The 26667-nt window shown below is 37.7% G+C and overlaps 1 protein-coding gene across 1 annotated transcript; it reads left to right on the forward strand.

Moving 5' to 3' along the window:
- Positions 1-518: 518 nt before the first annotated feature.
- Positions 519-26129, forward strand: MSH4 (mutS homolog 4; the record flags this gene model as incomplete). The annotated part of the gene is made up of 17 exons (XM_086617085.1): positions 519-792; positions 3175-3339; positions 7229-7392; positions 10046-10156; positions 11229-11344; positions 11972-12145; positions 14752-14924; positions 15703-15770; positions 18766-18840; positions 19265-19329; positions 19842-20011; positions 20910-21046; positions 21483-21586; positions 22393-22517; positions 24292-24492; positions 25324-25442; positions 26001-26129. Coding segments are annotated over exons 1-17 (2355 nt in total), but the record flags the coding sequence as incomplete, so codon positions are not given.
- Positions 26130-26667: the final 538 nt, after the last annotated feature.

A 26667-nucleotide genomic window follows, 5' to 3' on the forward strand; every position in this document is an offset into this window, starting at 1 on the left:
CTGGGATCTTTTGATATCTGAACTCCTGAGCAGGGTGAAGACTGTGAAGCTCCTGCTAAAACAGTCTCTGGACGTTGAAGAAAGAATGTGGGACAAATGATGTTTCAATGCTTTACTTCTATTCTAAAGAGCATAGCAGACCCTTTCTCTGAATTTCTGTGTCACCCCTTTTGTTGTCTGTAACTGCATATTTATAATGAAGCTTGTTGCATGCCCAGCAGCTGCGCGTGCTGTTGTGTCATTCACCGCGGTACCGGCAGCGGCGGCCGTGCTGTGCTTCCGGCGGCACAACGCTGCCGGCGGCGGCTGCTGTACTGCGCTGCCGGCGGCAGAACGCTGCCGGTACCGGGCCGGACGCTGCCGGTGCGTCACGAGGTGGCGCCGGGGGTCGGTGCCGAGCAGTCGCAGTGCGAGGGCGGGAGTTGTGCGCATGCGCCTGGCGGCCGCTGCCGCCGCCATTTTGCGGGCAGGCTGCGGTGGCGGCGCGTGTAGCCCGTCGCTCTGAGGTGCTGCCCGTGGCGGGCGCGGCGGCCATGCTGACAGAAAGCAGTAGGACGGACGCCTCAGAGTCCCGTGCGGGCCGTGGCTCTTCTACGGCGGGGTCGGGCAGGCGGGGGGAGCAGACGCCCCGTTACACGCTCGGACTGCTGCAGACGCCGCGCAGCACGGCGGGCAGCACCGGCGACTGTTCCAGCGGCGGAGCGAGGCCGGGGAGCTCTAGCGGGGAAGGCCCCGCTCCCAGCCGGGCTGCCGGTGCTAGCAGGGTGAAGCCGTCGGCTCCCGGAAGAGGAGGTGGGGTGCGACGGTGCCGTCTCTGTCCCAGTCCTTATCCCTCTCTTTTATTGTGCCCTCCGCGCGGGTCGGGCTTCGAAAGGCCTCTTGGAGGCGGTGCTTGTACTGGGAAGGGGCAGCAGCATCTCTGCGTCTGACTGGCCTCTTTTTTTCCTTCAGCCCGTCAGAACAATGGTAGTCGTTCCTCACACTTCTTTAAATAAACGGTGGTTGTTTTCTTTACGTAAGCTTTAGGTGGCAATATCTGAGTTCCCTCCTGGGGTCAATAAACTGGTTTGAATTGCAGCACAATATTTGCCTCTCTAGAGACCTGAACCACATTCAGATGGCTGTGGGTTTTGGTTTTGTGGTTGGTTGCTTTGTTGTTTGGTTGATTTTGTGGTGCGTGGTGGTGTTTGTTTGGTTTTTTTTTTTTTGGGGGGGGGGGAGGCCTGGCCATTGAAATAGTTTTAAGTGCTGTTATCCTTGATGTATTGAGGATAACAGCAAGTGTTCAAGGCTGGGTTGGATGAGGCTTTGGGCAACCTGGTGTAGTGGAGGGTGTCCCTGCCCATGGCAGGGGGGGTTGGAACTGGATGGTCTTTGAGGTCCCTTCCAACCCAAACCATTCTGTGATTCTATAGTAAGAACGTTGTGGTCCTACACTGCAGCACTGCTGTTTGCCATCGTTTGCGTAGAGCTGCTGTTGCCACCAGTCTCCTGGCTCCGCCAGAGGATGAGAACCTGAACGGCTCCTGCGCACTGCACGTGTGCATCAACTAGTTCGTAAGACTCGGTCCTGCTGTCAAAATCTCTGTCTTAGCAGGCAGAAAAAAAATGATTCAAATTGTATTTTTTTTCAGTAGAAAAACTATAAAAAGATTTGGAAATTATTTTAATACTTGCTGAAATGCATTCTAAAGTACATACCATCTCCACTATGCATAAATTGGGAAGAAGGTAAAATGGTTTTGGGTAACGTACATGATCAGTCATGAATCCTGAAAAAACCCGAAAACCAACCAAAACTTAGAATGCTGATTTGAGTAGGACATAATTTATTTGTTAAATATTGGTTTTAGAAAGTATCTCTAGATGATTTGGTTCACCTGGTCTTTAAAACTACTTTTTTCCCCATGTTATGCCAGAGTCAGTACATTCTAAGGTAATAGCAAAGTCTCTTCTGCCAAACTTCCGTGTTAATTTATACAAAAATCTAAGTGAATGCTGTTTTTGAAAACCAACTCTATGCAATGCTGATTTGTCCGCTCTTTAAAAGAAAATTAGTGTGAATTAATAATGGTTTGTTTTTTAGTTGTTACAGTTTTGTAAGATGTAAACAAAGAAAAAAAAAAACTAAAAAAACCCCAACCCAGTACTATAAATATTTTTGTTCCAACTGTGAGAAAATGCCGTGCAGTTAATGGGTGATCTGAGAGCAATACTGAAGTGTTTTGTTGTGTTGATGAATTTTTAATGTAATAGAAGGAACACAAACATGTGACTTTGCATATCTCTCAATACCTGGAATTTTATAAGTTTTAAATGGAAAAACTCTGTATATATTTTAATTCATTTTTTATCTTAAAAAGCAATTATCCAAGCTAGATTAAGGATGTGATGCTGGTTTTAGTAATCTCAAGAGAACTGAAAATAAATAAAATACTTCAGGTAATTTATTGAAACTAAAGAATGATCTGAGAAATAAAGATTTTGCAGTACTTAAAAATGTAGATAAATCTTTTAAAAAAGTATGTAAAAGAAACTGCAGATAACAAATACATCCCAGATTATTGTATGATTTCTGAGAGTTGAACCCCCTAAATCTAAAGGGAGATGAGATCATGCTCAAACGGAGGAGATTTTGAGCATGGTTCTTTGTTTTCTTTTATTGTCACTTTTTAAAAAACAATGCTCAGCTTAAAAAAAAATCATAAATGTGCATTTTCAAATACGGATTTTAAAACTCATGGGCAAATGCAAGATAGAGCTGACTTACAGCATTATTTCATAAATCTGGAATTCATTAGAATATTAAATTATGCATTATAAAGTGACTTCTGTTGCATTATTTCAGTCCAACAATGTAAACAAAGATTTTTATTGGTGCTGCAGGTAATGTCATTGTGGAAAATAACCGCATTGATATAAGCCTGTTTTCAAAACAGACTGATCTTTATTTTATTTTATACTTGTACTACTTTGGAGAGCTTTTGTAGAATGACGTTAAAAGTTATTGCTTCGATATCTCTATTTCTGGTAAGAAAAATAAAGTTTTCTAAGTTGTATATTTATATATTTCTTTTTGAATAAAAAAGGATTAGATTTTTTTTTTTTAAGTTAAATTATATACAATTTAAAGTGTCTTGTTTGATAAAGTTATTTTTTTTTTCCCCTTCTCAGAGTCATATTTTGGGGACAAAAGTTCTTGTGTAGAAAATACTAGCACATTGAACCACACGAGTTCTTCTTCTGTGCGAGGCCTGAATAGCACATGTGTCAGAAAAACACCTCTCTCTTCTAGTAGATCTGTTGGCAGAAGTCATACCCCTCTTATGGGATATTCAGGTAAGATTAACAGCTTTTAAAGAAAATAGTCCTACTTAGATTTTTAACGTTATTATATTAAACATACTTTATTTTTTAGTGTGATATAGTAAGATATTGAAATATATTCAAAACACAAAACAAATGTGTTTTGTACTATAGAGGATGCCTGCCAATGAAAGATAACTGGTCAATGCATTTTTTTTTTCAGTGTGACAAACTGAAAAACTAACCATCTTCCAAATCAAGTTGTGTAATTACCGTACCTAATCTAATACACTTATTATTATCTTCACCTTTTAGTTGCTTTTAAGAGAAGAGTTAATATTGTGATCAGTTGCCGATGATGGCTGTCCTGGTTTTGGCTGGGACAAAGTTAGTTCTTTTTAGCAGCTGGAAGAGCTCTGTGTTTTGGTTTTAGTTTGGGACTTGTTCTGAGAAGAATGCTGACAGTGCACTGATGTTTATGTTTGGCACTGAGACCTCAAGGACTTCTCATGTTTTGCCAGTGTGCAGGAGCATGGCAGGCTGAGGAGGGAGCACACTCCCCTTATGATTTGAGTTTAGACTTAGGATTGAGGTCTAAATTGGGCAGTGGAGTATTCCATATTATGCAACATCATGAGCAGTATATAGATGAGGGTTGACCAGAAAGAAGGACTTCTGCTCTTCTGGGAGCTCTCACTCTTGGACTCTCGGAGTGTGTGCTCGCTCTCTCTCACTCTCTTTTTGAGCCTGCTGCTTGTCCGGGATTCCGGTGTTGGGACTTACCTGTTTCAGGATCGTTTGCCAGGACGGGACAGGCATTGGTCACCGGGTAGTGAGCAATTACACTGTACATCACTTGTTTGTATACATTATTATCATTATACACACATATGTATATTCATATATTATCATTATTAGATTGTTCTTATCTCAGCTGACAAGTCTCCTTCCCTTTTCTGCTTTAATTCTCTTCCCATCCCTGGGGGGGGTGAGGTAGGGTGAGCAAGGAGCTGTATGGTGTTTAGTTGCTGGCCAGGCTAAACCATGACAATGGGTTTTGAGTAGAAGATTCAGAACAACAATTACGTTTTCAGCAGGCCTCAGGTGAAATTTTATGTGAATACTGTTGCTGACATCTTGTGGCCTACAGAACATGGGAAGAATAAATGAAGGTTCAGACTCACTTGTGTGCAGCATCAAAGATTTTGCTCAGGTGGCAGCCAGTTGCAGTTCAAACAGCCTTTTAATCTTAAGTTCTTAGATAGATTTTTCTGATTCTGATCTTGCCCTTCCAGATTCCTGGTAAGATTAGTTTTGATTCTTGGGGTACAAATTGAGTTTACTCTGAAGAAAATGTATTATGCTTTCTGAGCAGGATCATTCTGCTTTGAGAATACTCTTTTTTCATTCCTTTTTGAGAACAAATTCTGTGAAGAGGAAGGGAAGGTGATGGTGGAAAAAAATGTAAATAATTACTACAAAGCAGGTAGAGTTTGTTGGTGTTTCAGATCAATAAATATGTCTATGCTATCAAAATCCAGTGCTGTTTAGATGTTTTTGAAAGTGTAAATGTGACATGCCTTGTATATGCAAGTATTTGTCTTATTTTGGATACTTTAGACTTTATGATTATTTAATAATGGCATCTCTTCTGAACATTAAGTGAATTCAAGAAGGATTAAGTGAAGAATGTTCATTAGTTTCATTTCCAGCTGAAACTTAAGAAGGATGAGGTCATGAAGGGTTTTTCCGGTTTGTCTGAGATGTTATATGAAAGTTTGTGGCAGCTGCTTTTCATTGTGTGGTAATTACTTCATTATGGCTTGGCAAGTTGCATGTTTGCTCATCTGAGTAGCACAGTCTCACAATCTTTGGTCACAGATTTCCAAACAAAACATCATTATTAGCATCTCCAGTAGAATTTGGAAGAATTTAATACCATTTTGCAAACACGAAACAGAAGTTAGCTGAGGTACTAAAAGAAGCACTGCCTACGTATTTTTGGTCTTTCATAGATGAAAAGAAGTTCAGTACACCGAATTAATTTGGCAAACCCATTAGTTTAATGTCGTATTTAGGACTTAAGAAGCACTGCTGAGTTAATTAGTGGAACATAATATGGTGTATTGGGACATAACCAATTGTATTACTATTGGTTAAGACGTACTGTTGCACAGATCTGTGATGGCAGGCACCCAGAGGGAAGTTGGGGAGAAGTCAGAGGGTCAGCTCATTTTGTCCACCTTCTTATCCCCCTCTCAGGTCTAATTGTAGATGATACCGCATCCCTGAGACTATCCTTCTTATTGGCTCACAGCTTAGGTTTTAAGCACCAAAACAGTAGTGCTCGAACATGGTTAGTTTTTAACTCGGTGCTCTTTAAAATTCAGTACTATATGAAGGGGTGTGGGAGGAGTGAGATGAAAGAATGCATCAAAATTTGTCTCCAGTCAACTATACTGCAGTAAACCCTAGTTGAACACAAAATAGGCCCGTTTTTGAAATTAGCTATTTGGATCTGAATGGCATGAGATTAAGAATCGTAGGTCTATAGAGTTCAGTTTAGGTGTAAACATCAGGTTTGTTGTAGGTCTATAGTACAATCCCAAAGTAAGTTTGCTTTGTTATGTTGGGCAAATTGCTACAGCAGCTGGATCAGTGCTTTTATCTACATGGGAAAAGGAAGAGACTAGGTAAGGAGGCGAGATTTAAGGTCTTCAGAAAGGAAGACGTTAGGTGTTAAGGAGCTGTAATCTTAATTTTTACACTTAATCTTTGTAAGAGGTGTCTCTGAGAGATAGCGGAATCTTTGAAGAAGGAGATAAGGTTAGTTGAGTTTGTGATGATATTTGGGAAAATTAAGTCAAACCAATTTTAAGATACTAAAATGTCTTTTAAAAAACTAACTAAAATGAAAATCAAGTTATTAGGTCTCAAGTGTACTGTAGAGATATATATGTTAGAATAGTTTAGTAAGTTTAGCGTATATTCAGCTGAAGGGCATGGAGCTGCTGGAGGGAGTCCAGAGGAGGCCACGAAGATGATCCAAGGGCTGGAGCACCTCTGCTATGGAGACAGGCTGAGAGAGTTGGGGCTGTTCAGCCTGGAGAAGAGAAGGCTCCGGGGTGATGTTATTGCAGCCTTCCAGTATTTAAAGGGGCTACCAGAAAGCTGGAGAGGGACTTTTGACAAGGGGCAATGGCTTTAAACTGAAAGAGGGGAGATTTCAATTAGATCTAAGGAAGAAATTTTTTATGTTGAGGGTGGTGAGGCACTGGCACACGTTGTCCAGAGAAGCTGTGGCTGCCCCATCCCTGGAAGTGTCCAAGGCCAGGTTGGATGAGGCTTTGGGCAACCTGGTGTAGTGGAGGGTGTCCCTGCCCATGGCAGGGGGGTTGGAACTAGATGATCTTTGAGGTCCCTTCCAACCCAAACCATTCTGTGATTCTGTGTGTACTTTTAGTGGAATACTACAGTGTCTCTCTGCAAGTAATACACTTGATTTAACCAGCAATAACAGCTATACATAATTTTGAATTCAAAATGAGAGATGTTTAGTAATAGCCATGTCTTTTGGCATGTACTAAACATCTTTTTTGTTTAGTACAGAGGTAGTGACTCAGAAACTGTGTTTTCACTTGCTGCAGAAACGTGATTAGTTCTGACAATCTTAAGTGGATACATTCAGTCTTTTACTGTAAGAATATGATGTTCATACTTTGGAAAGTGTGCTTTGTCTTTATGGTATGGAGAGTAAGTTGTTCAACAACCAGGATTTTTGATTTTTAAGTAAGCTTGGTATGTTGAAAAGGCTTTCCATGGATATGGGAATGTAAACATGTATTTCACTTGGAATGTTGAAGTATGATTCTGTGAATGTAAAGTAGTGGCTCGTAACTGAATATATGCAACTGTTTTACAGTTACATCCTCATCCGCAGCCTCTGCTCATGCTGTTGCATCGGTTATTGTAGCTGTAGTAGAAGGAAGAGGCCTTGCCAGAGGTGAAGTAGGAATGGCGAGTATTGACTTAAAAAATCCTGAGGTGATCTTATCACAGTTTGCAGACAATACAACTTATGCCAAGGTAGTGTTGCATACTTAATTGCTGTACCACTTACAGGCTAATTATTGTGACTTTCTTAAAAAAAGCTTGTGACTAATGGGAAATTATATTTTTTAGTTTGTAGGATAAAGTTCTAGAAATTGTGCAACGTTGAAAGGACTGCTAATTTCCTCACTGTGCCTCAGATTTTAGGTAGAGAGGAAAGTGTTCTGCAAAAGAAAAATAGCCTTTCTGCAAAAAATAGTGTGTTTGAACTAAATGAGAGTGAGATGCCTTGTTTTGAGGAGCGTTGGGCAATGCACAGTAATAGAACTCGCAAATATTTTTCATCAGGCAAAAACAACTCTGAGAGCAAAACTGCATAAATGGGGGAGCTGGGGTAACTGTAGGGGCTGGCTTTGTGTAAATATTCCTTCTCAGTTAGCTGGAAATGAAATTAACTCACTTCACAGCCAAGTGTTCTGCCTATCGGCACCGCATACTCTGCGCTAATTTGGCGAGTAATCTCTCTGGTTGATGCAACACAAGTATTAGTAAATAATGTTACTTGTAGCATCTTTACACTATTCAAAGAAATATTAAGAGTACAACTATCAAAGCTATTTACTAAAATATGTCATATAGTGTCTCTTTTTTCCTTTTTTTGAACGTTAATGCTTTTAAAGCTTATCTTGGTCTTAACACACATAAGTACATATTGAAACTGACAGCTGCAGAAGTACTATTGTAATACCCAGTACTAAAAATCAAAATGAAATGTGCATCTTGAAAACGTGGGTGCACGAGAAAACGTAGACATTCAAATGATGATGTGGCAACTTAAATAATAATTCACTTGAAGGTTTGAAAGTGAAAAATTAATTTGCTTGTACCTAGGAAAAAAAAAAGAAGTCCCATGAATCAAAAGAATGGTAAGACTAGAATTCTTCAAGGAAACTTCAGGTTATTTTTATGGAAATTGTTTACTAATTTTAATGGTTTCATAAAGATTGCAGTTACTTCTAAGAGTAAAAGGCTTTCTTTTTAGCAAGCAGTCGCTGTGTTTATAGTCTGGAGTCTTTCCTGTTCTACTCTCAGGGTTAAGAACTCATTTAAATATTGTCCCATGAAATTTATCCTCTCAAACTGAGAAGTATTTTAGCTGCCCGGACTACTCCCACACCCCTTTACTTTTAGTTTTGTCTTGATTTTAATGATAAAATATAATTACTTTTCTCAGGCCTTTCATACTTTGTCTTTAAGTTCTGATAACATGACTCTCTTCTCTGTTACTCGGGCTTTTAACTTGGTAAGTTTACATCTTCTGTAACCACCTGTCAGGCCAGGGCCAGGTTGTTCAGTATTTTCCTTCCTTACCATTCTGAAAGATGGCATTTTTATTTTTACACATATCTTCCCAATTTTCCATTTAGATTACTGAGTTCTCTGTTCTGTGGACATACCTGATACTGTATTGACTATCCAGTAAAAAAAAAAGAAAAAAAAAAAAAGAAAAAAAAAAAAAGAAAAAAAAAAAAAGAAAAAAAAAAAGAAAAAAAAAAAGAAAAAAAAAAAAAGAAAAAAGGAGAGCTGCTAGTATACAACTACTTTGGCCTAGTTTCTTACCATAATCTCTAATGTTTTTAATAATACTGTCTGTCTTCTAATCCGCTGGTTTCTTACAGTGTCATTATGTATTTTGTTAGTGATTGAAATCAAGCTTATTGTGTTTTCTTTTTCTTGTGCACCCTTTTATTTTTCGAATATTCTGTAAAATAATTCAGTAAAGTTTTCTTGTATTCAAGTTCCTCAAGGTTTGCTTTAACTGCAATGCCTCTGAAAAGCTTCCTAATGATTATCAGATATGATGGGCAGTGACAGCTCTCCCTCCCACACTCCGATAGCCTTAGATGATTTATTTTGTGTATTTTTTTTATGCTTGTTCACCTTTCCATTGTTATATGTCCCTTCTTTCACATCTTAACTTCTAAGAACTTAAAATACAGTCTGCTTTTTCATGTTTCTCCCTTGAGAATTTGTGAATTATGATATAAGTGAATATAAATGTGTGATGTTTGTCCTTTCTTATACAGTAAACAAATAGAAAAGCATATAGTGTACTTGAAGTCCCTACAGCATGTGTGTATCACATAATCAAAGCAAAACTGGTTTAAATATGCACATTTTGAGCCATATTGAAAAAGGTAAGACTGAGATAAATGTTATAACAGGAGGTTAGAACTCTAAACCAAATCTCAATCAAAAGATTATTAATATTCAGACCTGTTGCATTTCTTTATCTTCCAGAGCACCATTAACTTTTTAGCTGCGAGCCCAGAAAGCTGCCATCTGTTGAAAATAAGTCCTACCCCCATCATAGCCATATAGTTTTGGACATTATCTCTTGCTTTGATGACAAGCGTGTTTCTGTGTTTAAATAATAAGGGATAGATACTTTGATGGTGGTTTTTTTTTTTTAATTTTGTTTCACGTATATTTATATATCTGTACCTATAGATACAGATAAATTTGACTTATTAGAATAGAAGATAGCAGAAAATTTGGTCTTTATTTACAAGACTGGAACTGTGATTTTGAAATATAAGGATTCTGTAATTATTGCTGGTTCATTGTGTAAAATATTTTAGATTATATATGGATTTGTAGTGAATTATTTTGATTATTTTTTGTTCAGATTATTACTAAGCTCAAGATTTTGACACCACTAGAAATAATAATGTCAAACACTGCTTGTGACGCAGGGAACACAACAAAATTGTTCAGTCTGATAACAGAACATTTCAAGGTAAGGTCTTAAATTTCATTCCATATTTTAGAGTTCTTGTTGGTTGCTTTTATATGATTGTTGATTAGGGGATTTTCCACAACTTCTGAAACCTTAAATGCAATCAGATTTTGTTTTCTGACTTTCAGGTCTAATTTTACCAAGGTAAAGAATAATCTAAATGCAGCTCCAACGCTGCTAGTTCTAATTCTGACAATTAGAGAGATAAGTATGTTACTGATTAAAGCCAAAAGTGTTGAATTTGTGGCACTGAAGTAATTTGAGCAATACTGAACCTAGGAAAGATTCAGAGATGAAAAAAGTCGAGTATTTTCCTTTGTTCCTTCTTTGTTCTCTCAACATGATGAATAGATGGGACTAATGTATCGCAGAATAGGAAAAAAAGCACTGGCAGGGTAAAAGAGTGTGAGATGAACTAGTATATGTGATTTATGAGCCTCAAAACTTTTAACAAACTGTTAATTATTACTTGAATTGCTTCCATATCTACACTGTTGGTGGCTTCTTCACGAATCCTCTTCTACTTCGTAACCTCTCTCCTCTTTTTCTTGCGTAAATCGCTCACACATTGCACACATTCAGTTACAGATATGCAGTGATCTGCATATCTTTATTCCCTATTTACCATTGAAGGCTTCGTAATGATCCCTTGGGCTTAAACCTTGGTAAGGGAAAACTACACTTTGAATTTGAGCATCATTGTTAGCATGCAAATAACCCTTCCCAAAAAGTCATTAAGTTTAATGAAATCCAGGTTAAATTCAAAATTTGGGGTAGCTAGTTCCTGAGAAGAAAAGCAATACCCAAGAAAAAGCCCATGTTAATTTGCTCAAAACAGTGGTATGAGCCTTATTATATGCACTCACTACCGGAGAGGAGGAAGGACGGGTGACCGTAGTGTGGCTTGCTTGTGCTAATAAGCTGGAACGAATACTTCTACAGAGACAGATTGCTGAATCAGTGTATAGATTTTCTTGGAAACACATACCACTAGAAAAGAAGAGAAGTCTGCCTGACGAAAAATTCTCTATAACTTTTTGAACTGTTTGCTTTCCTCCCCTGATCTTCACAGAATGTGACTTTTACAACTGTCCAGAGAAAGTACTTCAATGAGACAAAGGGTTTGGAATACATAGAACAATTGTGTGCCTCTGAATTCAGCACCATTTTAATGGAGGTTCAGTCCAAGTAGGTTTAAATAAGGAAAAAGTATACTGTGCCCAGATAAGTTTTTAACAGCTTTTTACATACTTAGTACACAAGTCTGTGGCTTGTTGCAAAAGTTAGAAAATCGTAACGGAGCTGTTCTTTTATTTTGCCCACCAGGGTTTCTGAGATAGATAGATATAAAAACTTCAGTAGAAAGCCTGGGTTTTTTTTGAGTTTTCATAGCTTTCCACTTTCGACTTGACATTATTTCCTTAAAGATACAACTTAACACCTGTGATTGCCTTTCTTTCTGGCCTCAGTAAATGTTTTCCACATACAAACAATTTTAAGTAGTGATACTTGATGACCTGGGTCTTCGTTTCAAGTCACGTGTAACTACTGAAATAGGTATATTCACAATACCAGCTATATAGTGTGGAGTGTTGAGTGTACAGAGACTCAAACATTCATGAATATTTGATTTACATGCATATGTGTGCTCTGTACATGGGCTAGTGCATACTTAAAACATACTGCTTTTTCAGTGCTATCAATCCCAGTAGTTGTCAGCCAGCAGTGTGAATGTGATTTCTGTAGTGCCCCGCTTGATTTTGTGGTATTTAAATAACACTATTCAACATTCATTAAAGATTGTTTCTTTCCAAGGTACTACTGTCTTGCAGCTGCTGCAGCTTTGCTAAAATACGTTGAATTTATTCAAAATTCAGTTTATGCTCCGAAATCACTCAAGGTCCGTTTCCAGGGAAGTGAGAAAACAGCTATGATAGATTCATCATCAGCGCAAAATCTTGAACTAGTAATTAATAACAGAGATTCTCGGTAAGAATATCTAAGTTTACAAATTACACTTCTGTAAAGTTGTGTTTTATGAAATTTCCTTGAGGTTTGTGTCGAAGAGCTGACCATTATAGATATTCCTGTATGATAGAACTTGCATACCATTCAGAGCTTTAAAAAAAAATATTTGAACAGAGAAGTGCATTACAATTCAGCACAAAATTTCTAGCTTAGGAAATCTTAAAAATGAATTGCAGGAAGAGATGATACGTTGTCATCTTTACATTGATATGTGTATTTTATTCAAACTTATAAATGATGAAAAATTTCACTTCACAGATTGTGAGATGAAAGAGGCAGCATTTCTGCAAGAAATTGCTTATGTTGGATTAAAATGCCTAGGTTTTATTCATTTTACAGAAGATAAACACCCCAGGCTTGAAAGGTTGTTTTGTTTTCCTTTAGCTCTAAGGAATAGTGACAAAGTAATTCTATAATGATGATCATGTGCAATGTGGTACTTGATTTCATTGTAGTGCTCCACAGTGAAAAGAACAATGCTTGGAGCGCTTCCTTTACTAGAAGTTACTTGCCTTCTAGGCAGAAGAAGCCGCAAGGCTTACCTTCTTGACTGTTAGCTTCCGATTAGAAAGGGAAAGACTTGGAACTTGAGCTTGCTGCCTGCCAAGTTCTGGGAGCCAGCTCTGTTGAGAAGTCCACTCATCACACTTAGGTAAAAAGGGAAGCCTGGAGATCCCTCACTGTCCAAGTACTACTCATAAGAGGTTTCCACTTGGAGAGATCTCATAGAATCGTAGGATGACTTGGATTGGAAGGGAGCTCTAAAGATCATCTAGTTCCAACCCCTCTGCTGTGGGCAGGGACATCTTTGAGTAGATTAGTCGTCTTTACCTTTCTGCCACTGCTCTCTTTTTTTTTTTTTCTTTTAATTTCTTAATTTTCAAATTTTTGTGGGGATTGCAGAGTACATAGTTAGATCTGTTCTTCAGAAGTGGGAGGTAACTATAATTTCTTTCTGTTTATCTGTCATGCTCTGCCCCCAGTTCCTTCTTGTTTGCTCCGGAGCTTCATACTTAACTGCAGGAGCCGGCACTCTTAAGATTGGTACTCTCAGAGCAGTATTTCTCAGAAAGCTGCTCCTAATTCCACAGGTGATTTTGAGAGGAAGGAGGTCAGAGGAGAAACTGAACAACAGTAAACTGCTTTAAGATTCCTCTTTTTTTAATATTATTGCTGCAGAATTTTTGCTGATCCAGTGGCAAGTTTGAATCAGGCCACACACCGCTATTTCCATTATGTAGGTCTTACCCCTAAAGCCTGATGTCATGGTTTAACCCCAGGCAGCAACTAAGCACCACACAGCTGCTTTGTCACTTCCCCGAGCTGGGATGGGGGAGAGAATCAGAACAGTAAAAGTGAGAAAAGTCGTGAGTTGAGGCAAAGAGAGTTTAATAGGTCAAGCCAAAGCCACAGATGCAAGCAAAGCCAAACAAGGAATTCATTCACCACTTCCCATCAGCAGACACCTGTTCAGCCATCTCCAAGAAAACAAGACTCCACCATGTGTAACAGTTGCTTAATTAATCCTGGATTAATCCTGGAGGGGCTTGTCTCCATTCACTGTGTAGGGCAATGTGCCCTCAGTTACCTAAAGATAGGCAGCGTGGATACTATCCCAAACGTAGAGCTCCCCTATGTGTTATCATGAGATGTCATCTTACAGTAAATATGTCCTTAAAACTGGTTTTGAATTTCCCCCTTTTTTAATTCTCTTGACTGTTGCTTTGTTCTTTTATACTATGGTATTTCAGGAGTTTCTGTACTATGTATATATCTTTATGCTGTTTGTTTTGGATACTTGTATCAAAAAAAAGTCTTCTTATTCAAGTTCTGTTTTCAATCAATGTGTTCATATAGTCCCAGTCTTTTCATTGGCCTTTCAAGCCAATAGCATCGAAGGTTTCAGGTTTGTAAAACTGTTCAGGTATGTACTAGATATAGATATTCTAGACTGTTTATTTTAAACAGATACAGTCAGCTCTTAAGTGTGAGACCCTGGGATGTGCAATATGTAAAAGCCATGAACATGAAAATAATGTTTATAAAGTATAAGCATGTTATTTGGCCTCCTATATTGACTATAAGTCAGTTCTCTAAAAATATGAAACGAAAGCTTATTTCTGTCTTGGACTTTGAAGTATTTTAAATCCTTTTCAGAAATGTATTTTAATGAAAATGTTCTGATTAGTATTTGATCTCAGATTATAATTTGTCTCCTTTTGTAGGCTTAGTTTTTTTTTAATTAGTTCAGTTGAGAAGAAAAATGTGAACTGCACCACTGCAGTAAGAATGGAATACTACTACAAAAAATACTGAGCACAAATGTATTTTTGTATTTTAGAAAATGATATAATGAGGGCTAATATTACATTAAATTACATTAGATTACCTGACTTCTTAAACGACTGTGGTCCATGTAATATATATGGCAAATATGGAGGTGCTAAGCATCCCAAAAGCATGCCTCAAATTTGTAGGATACTCTTAACCTGAAAATGTCACTTGACATATACCATCTTTATGTTTGTGAGTGTATTCTTCACATGTGTTTTGTTTTTTTTTCAAAGGAATGGTCACACACTTTTTGGTGTCCTAAATTACACTAAAACTCCAGGTGGATGTCGAAGACTTAGATCCAATATCCTGGAGCCACTAGTTGATGCCGAAACAATTAACACAAGACTGGACTGTGTTCAAGAGTTACTCCAGGATGAGGAGCTCTTTTTTGGTCTTCAAGCAGGTAGTTTATTTTTTAATGCATAGTGTTATATTTCTTTTTAAACATTTTTTCTAACCTGTGAAAGCATGCAGCATGACTCAGTATGTTTGAAAAGCACTTTTTAATCATTTGTCAGGTGACACATATAGTGGACATTCAATGTTTTGAAGTAATCTTTATATTGATAGTGATATTTTTCTCAACTATTTTGCTAAGAAAAGTGAATTTCTCTGATAAAGTGGATAGAAGTCAGTGAGCCAGTAGCTTTTTTGAAGAATTTTAGTTTGTCCCTTTACCTCTGTGGCTAGATACACACTATGTTGGAAGTATATGAGTATACATTATATATACATTAAGAACAAATAAAGACGTTACTGATGTAATAATTGTGTATGCATATTATTTTTCCATTGCTTCATAAAACATAGTGGTCCAGACAGATGTAAAAAAACATGCAATACCAGGGTGTGAGTTTGTCCACCTCAATTTGGATCATGTAACCTTAATCTTTATCACAAGAGAAATACGATTCAATCTAACAAAAATAATATTGCTGAATTGATACATGTGCACCTGTAAATAATCACTACATGCTTAGATCTTGTAAGTATAGTTATGACAGAATAATTTAGATACCAGCTATTTTTAACCTGTTTTTTTTTCCTCTGGTAAGTGATTTGTAAAGATTGAAAGAAAAATATCAGCAGCAGTATCACTAAGTAATTATGTGCATTTAAAAAATAAAATATTTTATTACAATTTTGGTTCAGTTTCTGATCTATTTACTTCTGTTTTACAGTTATCTCAAAATTCCTGGACACAGAACAACTGCTTTCAGTTTTGGTACAAATTCCAAAGCAGGATACAGTATGTTTTGAAGTACACCTTACACGATCAGTTACCTGGCTATAACATGCAATATGTAAATGTGGTATCTATAAATATAGAATCATAGAATGGTTTGGGTTGGAAGGGACCTCAGAGATCATCTAGTTCCAACCCTCCTGCCATGGGCAGGGACACCCTCCACTACACCAGGTTGGTACTGGGGCCGGAGGGTAGAATGATTTCGCTCGACCTGCTAGTCATGCTTCTTTGGATGCAGCCCAGGACATGGTTGGCTTTCTGGGCTGCAAGTGCACGTTGCCGGCTCATGGTGAGCTTCTTATTAACCAACAGCCCCAAGTCCTTCTCCTTAGGGCTCCTCTCAATCTATTCTCTGCCCAGCTTGTACTTGTGCTTGGGATTGCCCCAACCCATAAGCAGGACCTTGTACTTGGCCTTGTAGAACTTCATGAGGTTCGTACTGGCCCACCTCTCAAGCCTATCAAGGTCTGTGTGGATGGCATCCCTTCCTTCCAACGTGTCAACCGCACCACACAGCTTGGTGTCATCAGCAAACTTGCTGAAAGTGCACTCAGTCCCAATGTCCATGTCGCAAACAAGGATGTTAAACAGCACCAGCCCCAGTACTGACCCCTGAGGAACACCACTCGTCACTGGCCTGCACTTCGACATTGAGCTGTTTACCACAACTCTTTTGAGTGTTACCATCCAGCCAATTCTGTATCCACCAAGTGGTCTGTCCCGTCAAATCTATGTCTCTCTAATTTAGAGACAGCAATGTCGTGTGGGACAGTGTCAAATGATTTGCACAAGTCCGGATAGATGATGTAAGTTGTTCTTCCCTTATCCAACAACATTGTAACCCCATCATAGAAGGCCACCAAATTAGTCATGCACAGTTTGCCCTTAGTGAAGCCACGTTGGCTGTCACCAATGACCTCCTTATTTTCCATGTGCCTTAGCATAGTTGCTAGGAGGATCTGCTCCATGATCTTGCCAGGCACAGAGGTGAGACTGACTGGCCTGTAGTTCCCTGCGTCGTCTTTTTTTCCCTTTTTAAAAATGAGGCTATGTTTCCGTTTTTCCAGTCAGTGGGAACTTCACTGGACTGCCATGACTGCGCAAATATGATGGATAATGGTTTAGCAGCCTCATCTGCCAGTTTCCTCAGGACCCACAGATAAATCTCATAGGGTCCCATGGACTTGTGCACCTTCAGGTTCTTTAGATGGTTTCGAAGCTGATCTTCTCCTACAGTGTGCAGTTTTTCATTCTCCCTTTGCCTTCTGTGACTTGGGTGGTGTGGCTAGAGCACTTGCCAGTGAAGACTGAGGCAAAAAGTCTTTGAGTACCTCAGCCTACTCTATATCCTGGGTAGCCAGGTCTCCCGTTTCCTTCCACAGAGAGCCTACATTTTCCCTAGTCCTCCTTTTATCACTGACATACTTAAAGAAGCTTTTCTTGTTGCCCTTGATGTCCCTGGCCAGATTTAACTCTATCAGGGCTTCAGCTTTCCTAACCTGACCTCTTGCTGCTCGGACGATTTCTCTGTATTCTTCCCAGGCTCCCTGTCCTTGCTTCCACTCTCAGTAGGCTTCCTTTATGTGTCTGAGTTGGTCCAGGAGCTCCTTGTTTGTCCATGCAGGCCTCCTGGGGTTTTTGCCTGACTTCCTCTTTGTTGGAATGCACCACTCTTGAGCTTGGAGGCGGTGATCCTTGAATATTAGCCAGCTTTCTTGGGCCCTTCTTCCCTCCTGGGCTTTATCCCATTGTACACTGCCAAGCAGATCCCTGAAAAGGACAAAGTCAGCTCTCCTGAAATCCAGGGATTTCATTAATGAAATCATAAAGTCATTAATGAATCATAAAGAAGTAACATTGTACGGAAGAGTTAAATCGACTATGGTTGTATTCCTTCATTTTCTCCCTTTGACCCTAAAGCGCAGTATGTACAAAGATCCACTTTTAACATCAGTTCGGTTAAAAGTTCCTGTAAGAACTATTTTAGCAAAGGTACTTTCCATTAAGAAATACCAACTCTTATGACCATATCTATCCTTTTGATGTTCAGTTCCATCATGGGACTTAGACCTTATGTTTGTTTGCACATTATGATTCTTCTGTTCATACATTTAGAATTGTTTAGTCCTCTATTTTTCACAGAAAACAACTTGATATAGAAGGTAAGATAAGGCAAGACATGCACTCTACCACAAAAGTAAAGACTTACTATATACGAACGAGAAAAGATTTCACACAGGGTCATACTCCTGTGTTCATGTTGAAAACTGATGCTGGATTTTCTTCAGAATCAAACAATGGTTATCTATGTTGGTTTCTTAAAATTCTCTCACACATCCTAACTTAGGCAGTACAAATGCTATGCCCTAATAGCAGCAGCAAAATTCTTCTATCATAAATGTTAATGGGGCATACAAAACAAGGTGGAATGTGTATGTGGACAAACATTTTGAAGAGCAGTCATTATTGTAAGCAAAATTTTTAAATGTTTACTGGATTTTTTTTTTTCTTTATATGGGAGGATGTTTAAAGATATATTTATATCAACCACAGATAAATCAACCAAATTGGGTTATGTTGTGTTTCACAGCATTTATGAAAAGAGCTATGCTTCTTAATTATGATGCATAATGAACTTGCATGGAAAAAGTCTGTGTATAGCTTGCATGGAGCTGCGTGTACGTAGAAGATTAAAAGAAGCTTTCACATCTTGGGTTAGCAGAGTGCTCTCAGAGTCCATCATCAGTGCTGACATACAAAAATATTAGCTACTGATGGGCAAACTATCACAGTAGGCAGTGTAAAATTTAGGTAAACATTTTTTCGATGTAGTTATACATTGAATTGTCAAAGGGAGCTTATAAGGTATTTAGCAATTTTCATTTAAAGTATAAACCTGTTACAGTTAACAGTGTGAGTTCTGATAGTTCTTTAGTACTTTTTTAAACAGGCAGACATACAAACATTTCTAATACTTGTAAAATTTTTTTAACAGGTTAAAACTGCTGAATCAAAAATAACTAATTTAATCTACCTGAAGCATACTCTAGAACTTGTGGAGCCTCTAAAAGTAAGCTCTGTCATTTTTCTATTTTTTTTTATAAAGTACAGACCGTATTTTTTTGTCTTTATACAGTGCAGTTTGTTGTATTTCATAGAATAGAATATCTCGGATTGGAAGGGACCGATAAGGATCATTGAGTCAAAAAAACCCCTACTTTATATCTTGCAGTACACAATACTGCCATCATGGTCTGTTAACTCTTAAGCCAATCGAAAATACACATTTGAGTCTAATACTCTTTAAGAACTGGATTTCTACAGTTACCTGAAAAATGTTTGTTATAAAATCAATTAAATTGAAACTCGTGCTCAGATTCCGTACACTGCTTATGCAACCACTAATCAGCCTCAGTGAATCTAAGAACTTTCAGTCCTTCAAAAGAGCTACAAAAAGAAGTAACTATTCATGTCCCTCTTTTAATCTTCAACAGGCTGCTTTAAGAAGCTGCAGCACACCACTGCTAAAGGCTTATTACAATTCTCTGGAAGATACAAGGTATGTATCATCATACTTCAGCTAGTATGTTAGAAACTCTCATCTTTCTTAAGAATATCTGTGACATTAAAGACGTTGCATCTTTGCTTGTCTGTAGTTACAGGTGTAGCTCAATTCTTTTGCCTAAAAGCTGATGTTAATTGTCAAAAATTTTGATTTTCATCTAACAAACAGAGAAAAAGGCAAACCAGCAAGTTAGCTAAGATAGCAATTGCTGATGAACTCTGTTAGAAATAATTCTGAAAAGACACAAGTAGTGGTTTCCTACAGTCCCCATAATAATGCAAAAGTCAACTGTTGCCAGTATTTTTGAATGATATCTTTTATCAGACTTGGGTATAGTCATGCTGCATTTTGAGGTGAAAATAGACATGAAATTTAGTGTTTGGTTTTAGTGGTAGATAATTTGCTTCTGTTATTTGTAATACTCTTACTTACAATTTTGGGATGATACTGCAAATAAAAATCATAAAGTATTATGTAGCTAATTAGTGATACAACTAATATTACAGATTTGGAATTATACTTGAAAAGATTACAACTGTAATTAATGATGATACAAGGTACACAAAGGGATGTCTGAGTATGAGGACCCAGAAATGCTATGCTGTCAAGCCTAACATCAATGAATTCCTTGACATAGCTCGTAGAACATACACAGAAATTGTTGATGACATAGCAGGTATTTCTAAACCAAGATTTTTATTTATTTGGATTTCAAAGTACATTACACCTAGCGTATAGAAGCCATGTAATCGTATATATTATAACCTCCTCATATGTAAAAAGTATTTAGTACTAGTATAAACTGATTGTCATTGATAAGTAACTGAAGTACTTGAGATACTTGTTGAGATTCTCCTTTTGTAGATAAAACCCGTTTTATTTTAATGAAGTTGAACCATTATATTGATTCCTGTATTTAAAACTCTGTTGCTCTTTATCCTCTAAAAGTACAAAAAAAATAACATAACAGAATTATTCCAACTAAAACATGAAAATCTTTGGTTTAGCTTCTTGAATTAAAATATCTGGCAGAAGATATTTGCGGTGTTCAGAATTCCCATGATTTAACAGTACATATTCTTCTGTCAACTAACAGTTTCCTACACACAGTATCTTCTCAGCTAGCAACAAGGTGGTTTTAAGGGGAGGTTACAAATGTGAAGCATTATCCTTGGTTTGGAGAAAGATCACTTAGAATCATGAACTGCTTAAAACCTGAGGGTCCCTAGTGTACCGTTCATGTGCTGTCTGTTGATTAGACACTGATGCCAAGTGCTTGAGCAGCCTTTGCTTCCCATAGCTAGGCCCACCTGGGAGTTGGTCATGGATTTATCTGATTCTGCACTGGGGTTTTTTCCCAGGAGCTTTATGCAGCCAGATCTGTTACATTAATATGTTACTTACATAACTCCCTGAAGACCCACTTCTAAGGCTTTTTGTCATGTTACTTACCGGACGCATTCAGCACCTATAAATCACATTAACAGTATGCATCTTTGTACTAACACAAACGTGTATGTGTGTATGCATAAAATGTATGTAATTTGGGTCAAATCTTTATTTTTGGTGTGTAGGTATGATAACACAACTTGCAGAAAAGTACAACTTACCAATGAAAACAAGTTTTAGCTCTGCTCGTGGATTTTTTATCCAGATGAATGCTGATTGTTCAACATTACCCAATGGCCAACTTCCTTCAGAATTTACAAAGGTATCTCTTTTTTTTTTCTTTTTTGAATAATACCTTTGTATACTTAATGTATCTAAAATGCATAATACATTAATAAAATACACATTTTACAGTAATTTAAGCAACAATTAAAATAATTTCAGTGAAGATACCTAGAAGTAAATTAAGGTATAATCGGTATGTTTTTATAACTGCCCTATTTTTATTTATACTTCATGTAGTCAGAAATGTGCAATGACATGCAATTATGTTGTGTGTAAATGTAAAGTTGTATATCTTGCTGATAACTGCATTCCCTTTTGTGGATTTTTCATTAAAATTTTTATGGGAGAAATTAAGCTAGGCATTGGTTTTTTTCTGCCTTTTTCCCCCCCATATTGTTCCCAGTTTAATTTTTAGAAATGTTTTGTTTCTGATGATATGGCAAGTTTGTATTGTTGGTTTGCTTTCCTTGTAGATCACTAAAATGAAAAACACATATAGCTTCACTTCAGCAGATTTAATAAAAATGAATGAAAGATGTCAGGAGTCCTTGAGAGAAATATATCACATGACCTACTTGTAAGACCATTTAAAACTATTTACTATTTGCTAACTACATTTATTTTGCCCAATTAAAGCTATCTTTCTGTTAAGTTTTGGCTGCTTTCAGAAATAATTCAAAGCGACACTGATCAAGTGTACTTCCTGAGACAAAAAAAAACCCAACACAAAGTGTGTATTGTATTAAATGTGGTTACAAATATCTAGGCATTTATTAATAAGGATGGCTGTCATATTTATTTTTTTATGGGTGAATTATCTACTCAACATGACACAATGAATGTATAAGTTTTGTAATGCAGAATTGTTGCTTTTAATCAGTTCCTTGCATTTACAGTAGAACTGTCTATTTCTATATTTTGTCCTTGCTGCATGTCATGTTGCTCTGCCATCCATTTCAGAAGACTTACTAAGTGTAATGTTGCATGTCAATTTTATGGAAATTCTTTCTAGAAACCATGTGAGATTTTTATTAACATGAAGGCCAAAGGGAATTAGAGGCATATTTGATAATAAACCATACTTGATGCCATAGGTATATTTTCAGTTCCTTCTCTTTGTGAAGCTTTCCTATGAGCTCTTGGTATTTGAGCTATGTGTCTTGTGTTCAGTAGCAGAATTTGATCTGAGATGATGGTGTAAGATCTTAATTTGCTTCAAAGAAATGTATACGTTTGGTTGCATCTGGCAGCAGATTGCATGTTATGGGTAATCTTCCATTCTAGTGTATGCAGTATGAAAATTATTAACTTGCTTTCATTTCTCTAGGTTGTATGAAGTGACAGTATATACTGTGCAAACACTAAATGAGTGTCTTATTTCAGAATAGTGTGTAAACTACTGAATGAGATCTATGAACACATTCATTGCCTATACAAGCTATCTGATGTTGTGTCGATGCTGGACATGCTGCTTTCATTTGCCCATGCCTGCACTCTTTCTGATTATGGTAAGTTTCTTTGATTCTATCATGGGCCAGATACAGACTCTCCTGTTGGAGAATATCCAGGCTGTTTTGTCTGGTTTTCTAATTGCTAAGCCCATGTCATTTATTTTTCTGGGTCTCAGTAGGCTTTAGGTGACTGTCTCTGGTCTATCCTTGCCAATTTTGTGCTGATAACTCTTCCTGTTTCCATTCATTGAGATTACATTCTGCCATTTAGCTGCTGTAAGTCTCCACAGACAGTCTTTTCAAGATAGCCAGTTTAAGCATGTTCTTCGAAAGCATGAAGTCTGTGAGCATTCTGAGTTTACACTTCTGTTCTGAAAGGGCACAAGATAATAATACAAGCAGATCAACGTTAAGTATATACTGAAAGCAAAAGATGTGGCTACCTTTGTTTATCTGCTTCAATTTCTGTAGCACTTTTAGACATTTTTGGAAGTAGCGTCTTCTAAGGAAGCCAGAATCATACCTGCATATTGTTCGTTCTCCTTTCCTAGCCTGGTTCTGCAATGTACAGATGAGCACATTGTCTTCAGTTAATGCTGACCTGAGATATGTATGTGCAGTACAGTGCAGCATAGTTACTAAATTGGGTCAGGAAGCCGTCTCAGGCATTACTGCTGATGCTGCTGCGTAACTTCCCGTTTGTGAGCAGGATCAGTTTAGTTTGCAGTATGAACTGTGAATCTTCATGCTCTGATGATTCCAGTCATAGCACACGAGTTGATAGGTAACGGAAGAGTAACAGATACGCTTGAAGCGTCACAACTTTTTCCTACCAAATGAATCGGGGCACAAGTTTTCTTCAGCAGTAATAATAAGACCAAAGCCACTTGGCTTCTTCCATAAATCTACACCTGCAGTTTGCACTGCCAGGCATGAACGTGTATCCACGAAATGGACTGTCATTTGTAGCTTTCAGTCTCCTTTGCCACTTGACTCTCTCACCTAAATCGTTAAATGACTAAAACCTACACCAGGTAGTTAGAGTTCTCCAGTGTTTAAACCTGAAAAACTGTTTTGGCATTTCTTTCTGGAAGGCTGCTCCGTTTAAACAGACCACCAAATTTAACAATGCTTCTTTGTTAGCCTGAGGTCCTGCCATTGAGGTAGACAAAGAGGAGGCATACGGAATAGGTTCAGAAAAGAACTGTATTCTGACAGAAATACATACAGATAGTCCTAGTATCAAATGGATCTATGCAGGCATAGTATACATTCAAAGAATCAATATGATAAAATATAACAAAAATAGAAGAAATGCCACTTCCTTGTTTCCCATGCTTATATAATAAGGTACATATGTAGTAGTAACAGAGTTATGTAGTTAGTAACAGTCATGACCCTGGCACTTTCTATGCTCCTGGCAGTATAAAAATAAATTATTAGAAATATATTGCCTATGAAACTGGCTTTCAGATTTTCTGTTTTAATTACTTCTCAAGTTTCGCTTTTTGTATTTTATTACTGGAGTCCAACCCTACTTACTACAGAACACAAACAGAATGTTAATTTAGAAATGGAGTGTTAGTTTTGTAGTAATAAATCATGAAGACTTGCATGACAATCAGAATCTATACCTCAAAGTGGCTGGCAATTCTTCCTAAGTGCTGCATATTAGTCTTGTTTGCTACAGGAAAGTAAAAATTGAGAAATAGAGACCACAGAGTTTGACTTCTGTTCTGCAAAAATTACTTTATTTCAAAATGCAGTCGTTTAATAATGTAAAGGTTTCCATACTAACTCTGGAATGTTTTATATCCTTTTTCTGATTCAGTTCGCCCAGAATTTACGGATACTTTAGCGATCAAGCAGGGATGGCATCCTATTCTTGAAAAGATAGCTATGGAAAAACCTGTGTCTAACAACACGTATCTGACAGAGGGTAACAATTTTGTCATTATTACAGGACCAAATATGAGTGGAAAATCAACATACCTAAAACAGATTGCTCTCTGTCAAATTATGGCACAGATTGGTGAGTAAAAGTCAACTGGATTAGTAATCTTCTGCAGCACATTTATTGTTTTCTAGTTCAAAATATTTATGAAGTTGAATGATTTGGCTTCTAGAGTAAGATTCTATCTAAATAGTAACAGGTAGTTTTTAGTCCGTTTGCTCCTGCCAGCTCTTGTGTTGCTGAGAGAGGCCACTGCAAGGTCTTGGGACTGCCATTGGAAACTAACGGGGCCCCATCTGTGGATCTGGAAGCCTCCCCAGTCTGTAGGAGAAGCACAGTTATATGCTGCAATTCTTTGGAGCACCTTAACGCAATCTAGCGTTTTATGCTAGATTGATAGCGAGTGCCCTTGAATTGTATGTCAGGCTGCGTGTGTGTTAGTCATCCAAAAAGAAAAGATGAACTTGAGCGTACCTCAGTTATGCAGAGAAACATGCTTGCAGCCAAGTAGAATTAATAGACAAATAATCAACTACTTTAAATAAAAGTAGTAATAAATACTGCAAGGTTTTGTCACTAAACTTAGAAAGTAAAACAAGTATTTGTAAAGTCTAACTGAGACTCATGCCAATACTCAGGAATTCCTCATGATTTTTACCTTAACGATAAAGGTAAAGCTGGTAGCACAGGAGAAAGACCTTAATAGGCTGACCCTAACTCCACTAGAATGAAACTACTTAGCAGTGGAGAATAAAATTTGTACACCATGTGTTTGTGAGTGCAGTCCCCAACAAGTGCAAATTCTTCAGGAATTGCTCTCACTTTAAAGCATGAGTTTAGTATGAATGAAGGAGACTGTAAGGTCTTGTCACATTGATAGGAAAAAACTTGTGTTTTACTTGTTTCTAGGTTCTTATGTCCCAGCAGAGTATTGTTCTTTTCGAATCGCAGAGCAAATTTTTACCAGAATAGGTATGGATGATGATATAGAAACAAATGCATCAACATTCATGAAGGAAATGAAAGAGGTATTAAACATAGCTAATCCAGGGTCCCAGGCCCATTTTTACTGTTAAGCTGATAGAAATTGTACTGTTATATTTCCACTGAAAGAGTGTACTTTGAAAAGTAGTCAAAAAAATCAGCTTTCGTCTGTTAGCTTAATGAACCACAGAAAACCAGGCATATCTTAAATAAAAAGATACCTCAATATGAGTGAAAATCAGTGCTCTGTTGGACAGTAGTTTCAATGTTTCATTATTTCTTAGACCTTAAGTGATTATTTGTTGAAGCCTAAGCCCTCTCAATTTCCTCTCCTAAACGGATAGGACTTTGAGGGAAAGCAATATGTTCAGTGGAAAAGAGGAAGAGTGCTGTGGTATGAGTCTTTGCTTGATTAGAACTGACAGCTATTTGAAAGCTGTGAAAAGGTAAAATATGTGGATCTGATAAGATTTTTTTTGGTTTAATTTCTGCATTAAGTTTCATCTGACTAACAAAAAGTATTCTGATTAGCAGCAGTATTCCTATTAGGTTTTTTTTAAAATGCATGTATAGGAATGGTAACACATTAAATACTTTCCTAGATAACATACATCATACAAAATGCTAACGACAAATCACTCATCATAATTGACGAACTTGGCAGAGGTACCAGTGCTGAAGAAGGTATTGGCATTTGTTATGCTGCCTGTGAATATCTGTTGAATTTAAAGGTAATCCTGTTTTAAAAAAATGTAAACCTTATAGTTATTTTGTCATACTGAAAGTAAATATAGTATTTTCTCATAATTTAACTTCAGTTTTATAGAGATTTCTTACCTAAATATCATATTTTTCATAACTGGTGAATAGAAAAAAAACGCTGACATAAACTGCGCTTCTGTTTACCAGTGGTTGTGATTTAACCCCAGTAGGCAGCTAAACACCACCCAGCTGCTCGCTCACTCTCCCACTCCACTCCGTCCAGGGGAGAAAATCAGAAGGGTAAAAGTGCAAAAACTCATGGGCTGAGATAAGACAGTTTAACAGGTAAAGCAAAAGCCGCGCTCGCAAGCAAAGCAAACCAAGGAATTCATTCACCACTTCCCATCAGCAGGCAGGTGTTCAGCCATTTCCTGGAAAGCAGAGCTCCATCACATGTGACAGTCACTTGGGAAGACAAGTACCATAACTCTGAAGATCCCTCCTTTCTCCTCCTCCTCTGCAGCTTGTATTGCTGCGTCATATGGTGCGTGATACCCCTTTGGTCAG

The sequence above is a fragment of the Tauraco erythrolophus genome, chromosome 10 (assembly GCF_009769465.1).
Source record: "Tauraco erythrolophus isolate bTauEry1 chromosome 10, bTauEry1.pri, whole genome shotgun sequence".
Lineage (NCBI taxonomy): Eukaryota > Metazoa > Chordata > Aves > Musophagiformes > Musophagidae > Tauraco > Tauraco erythrolophus.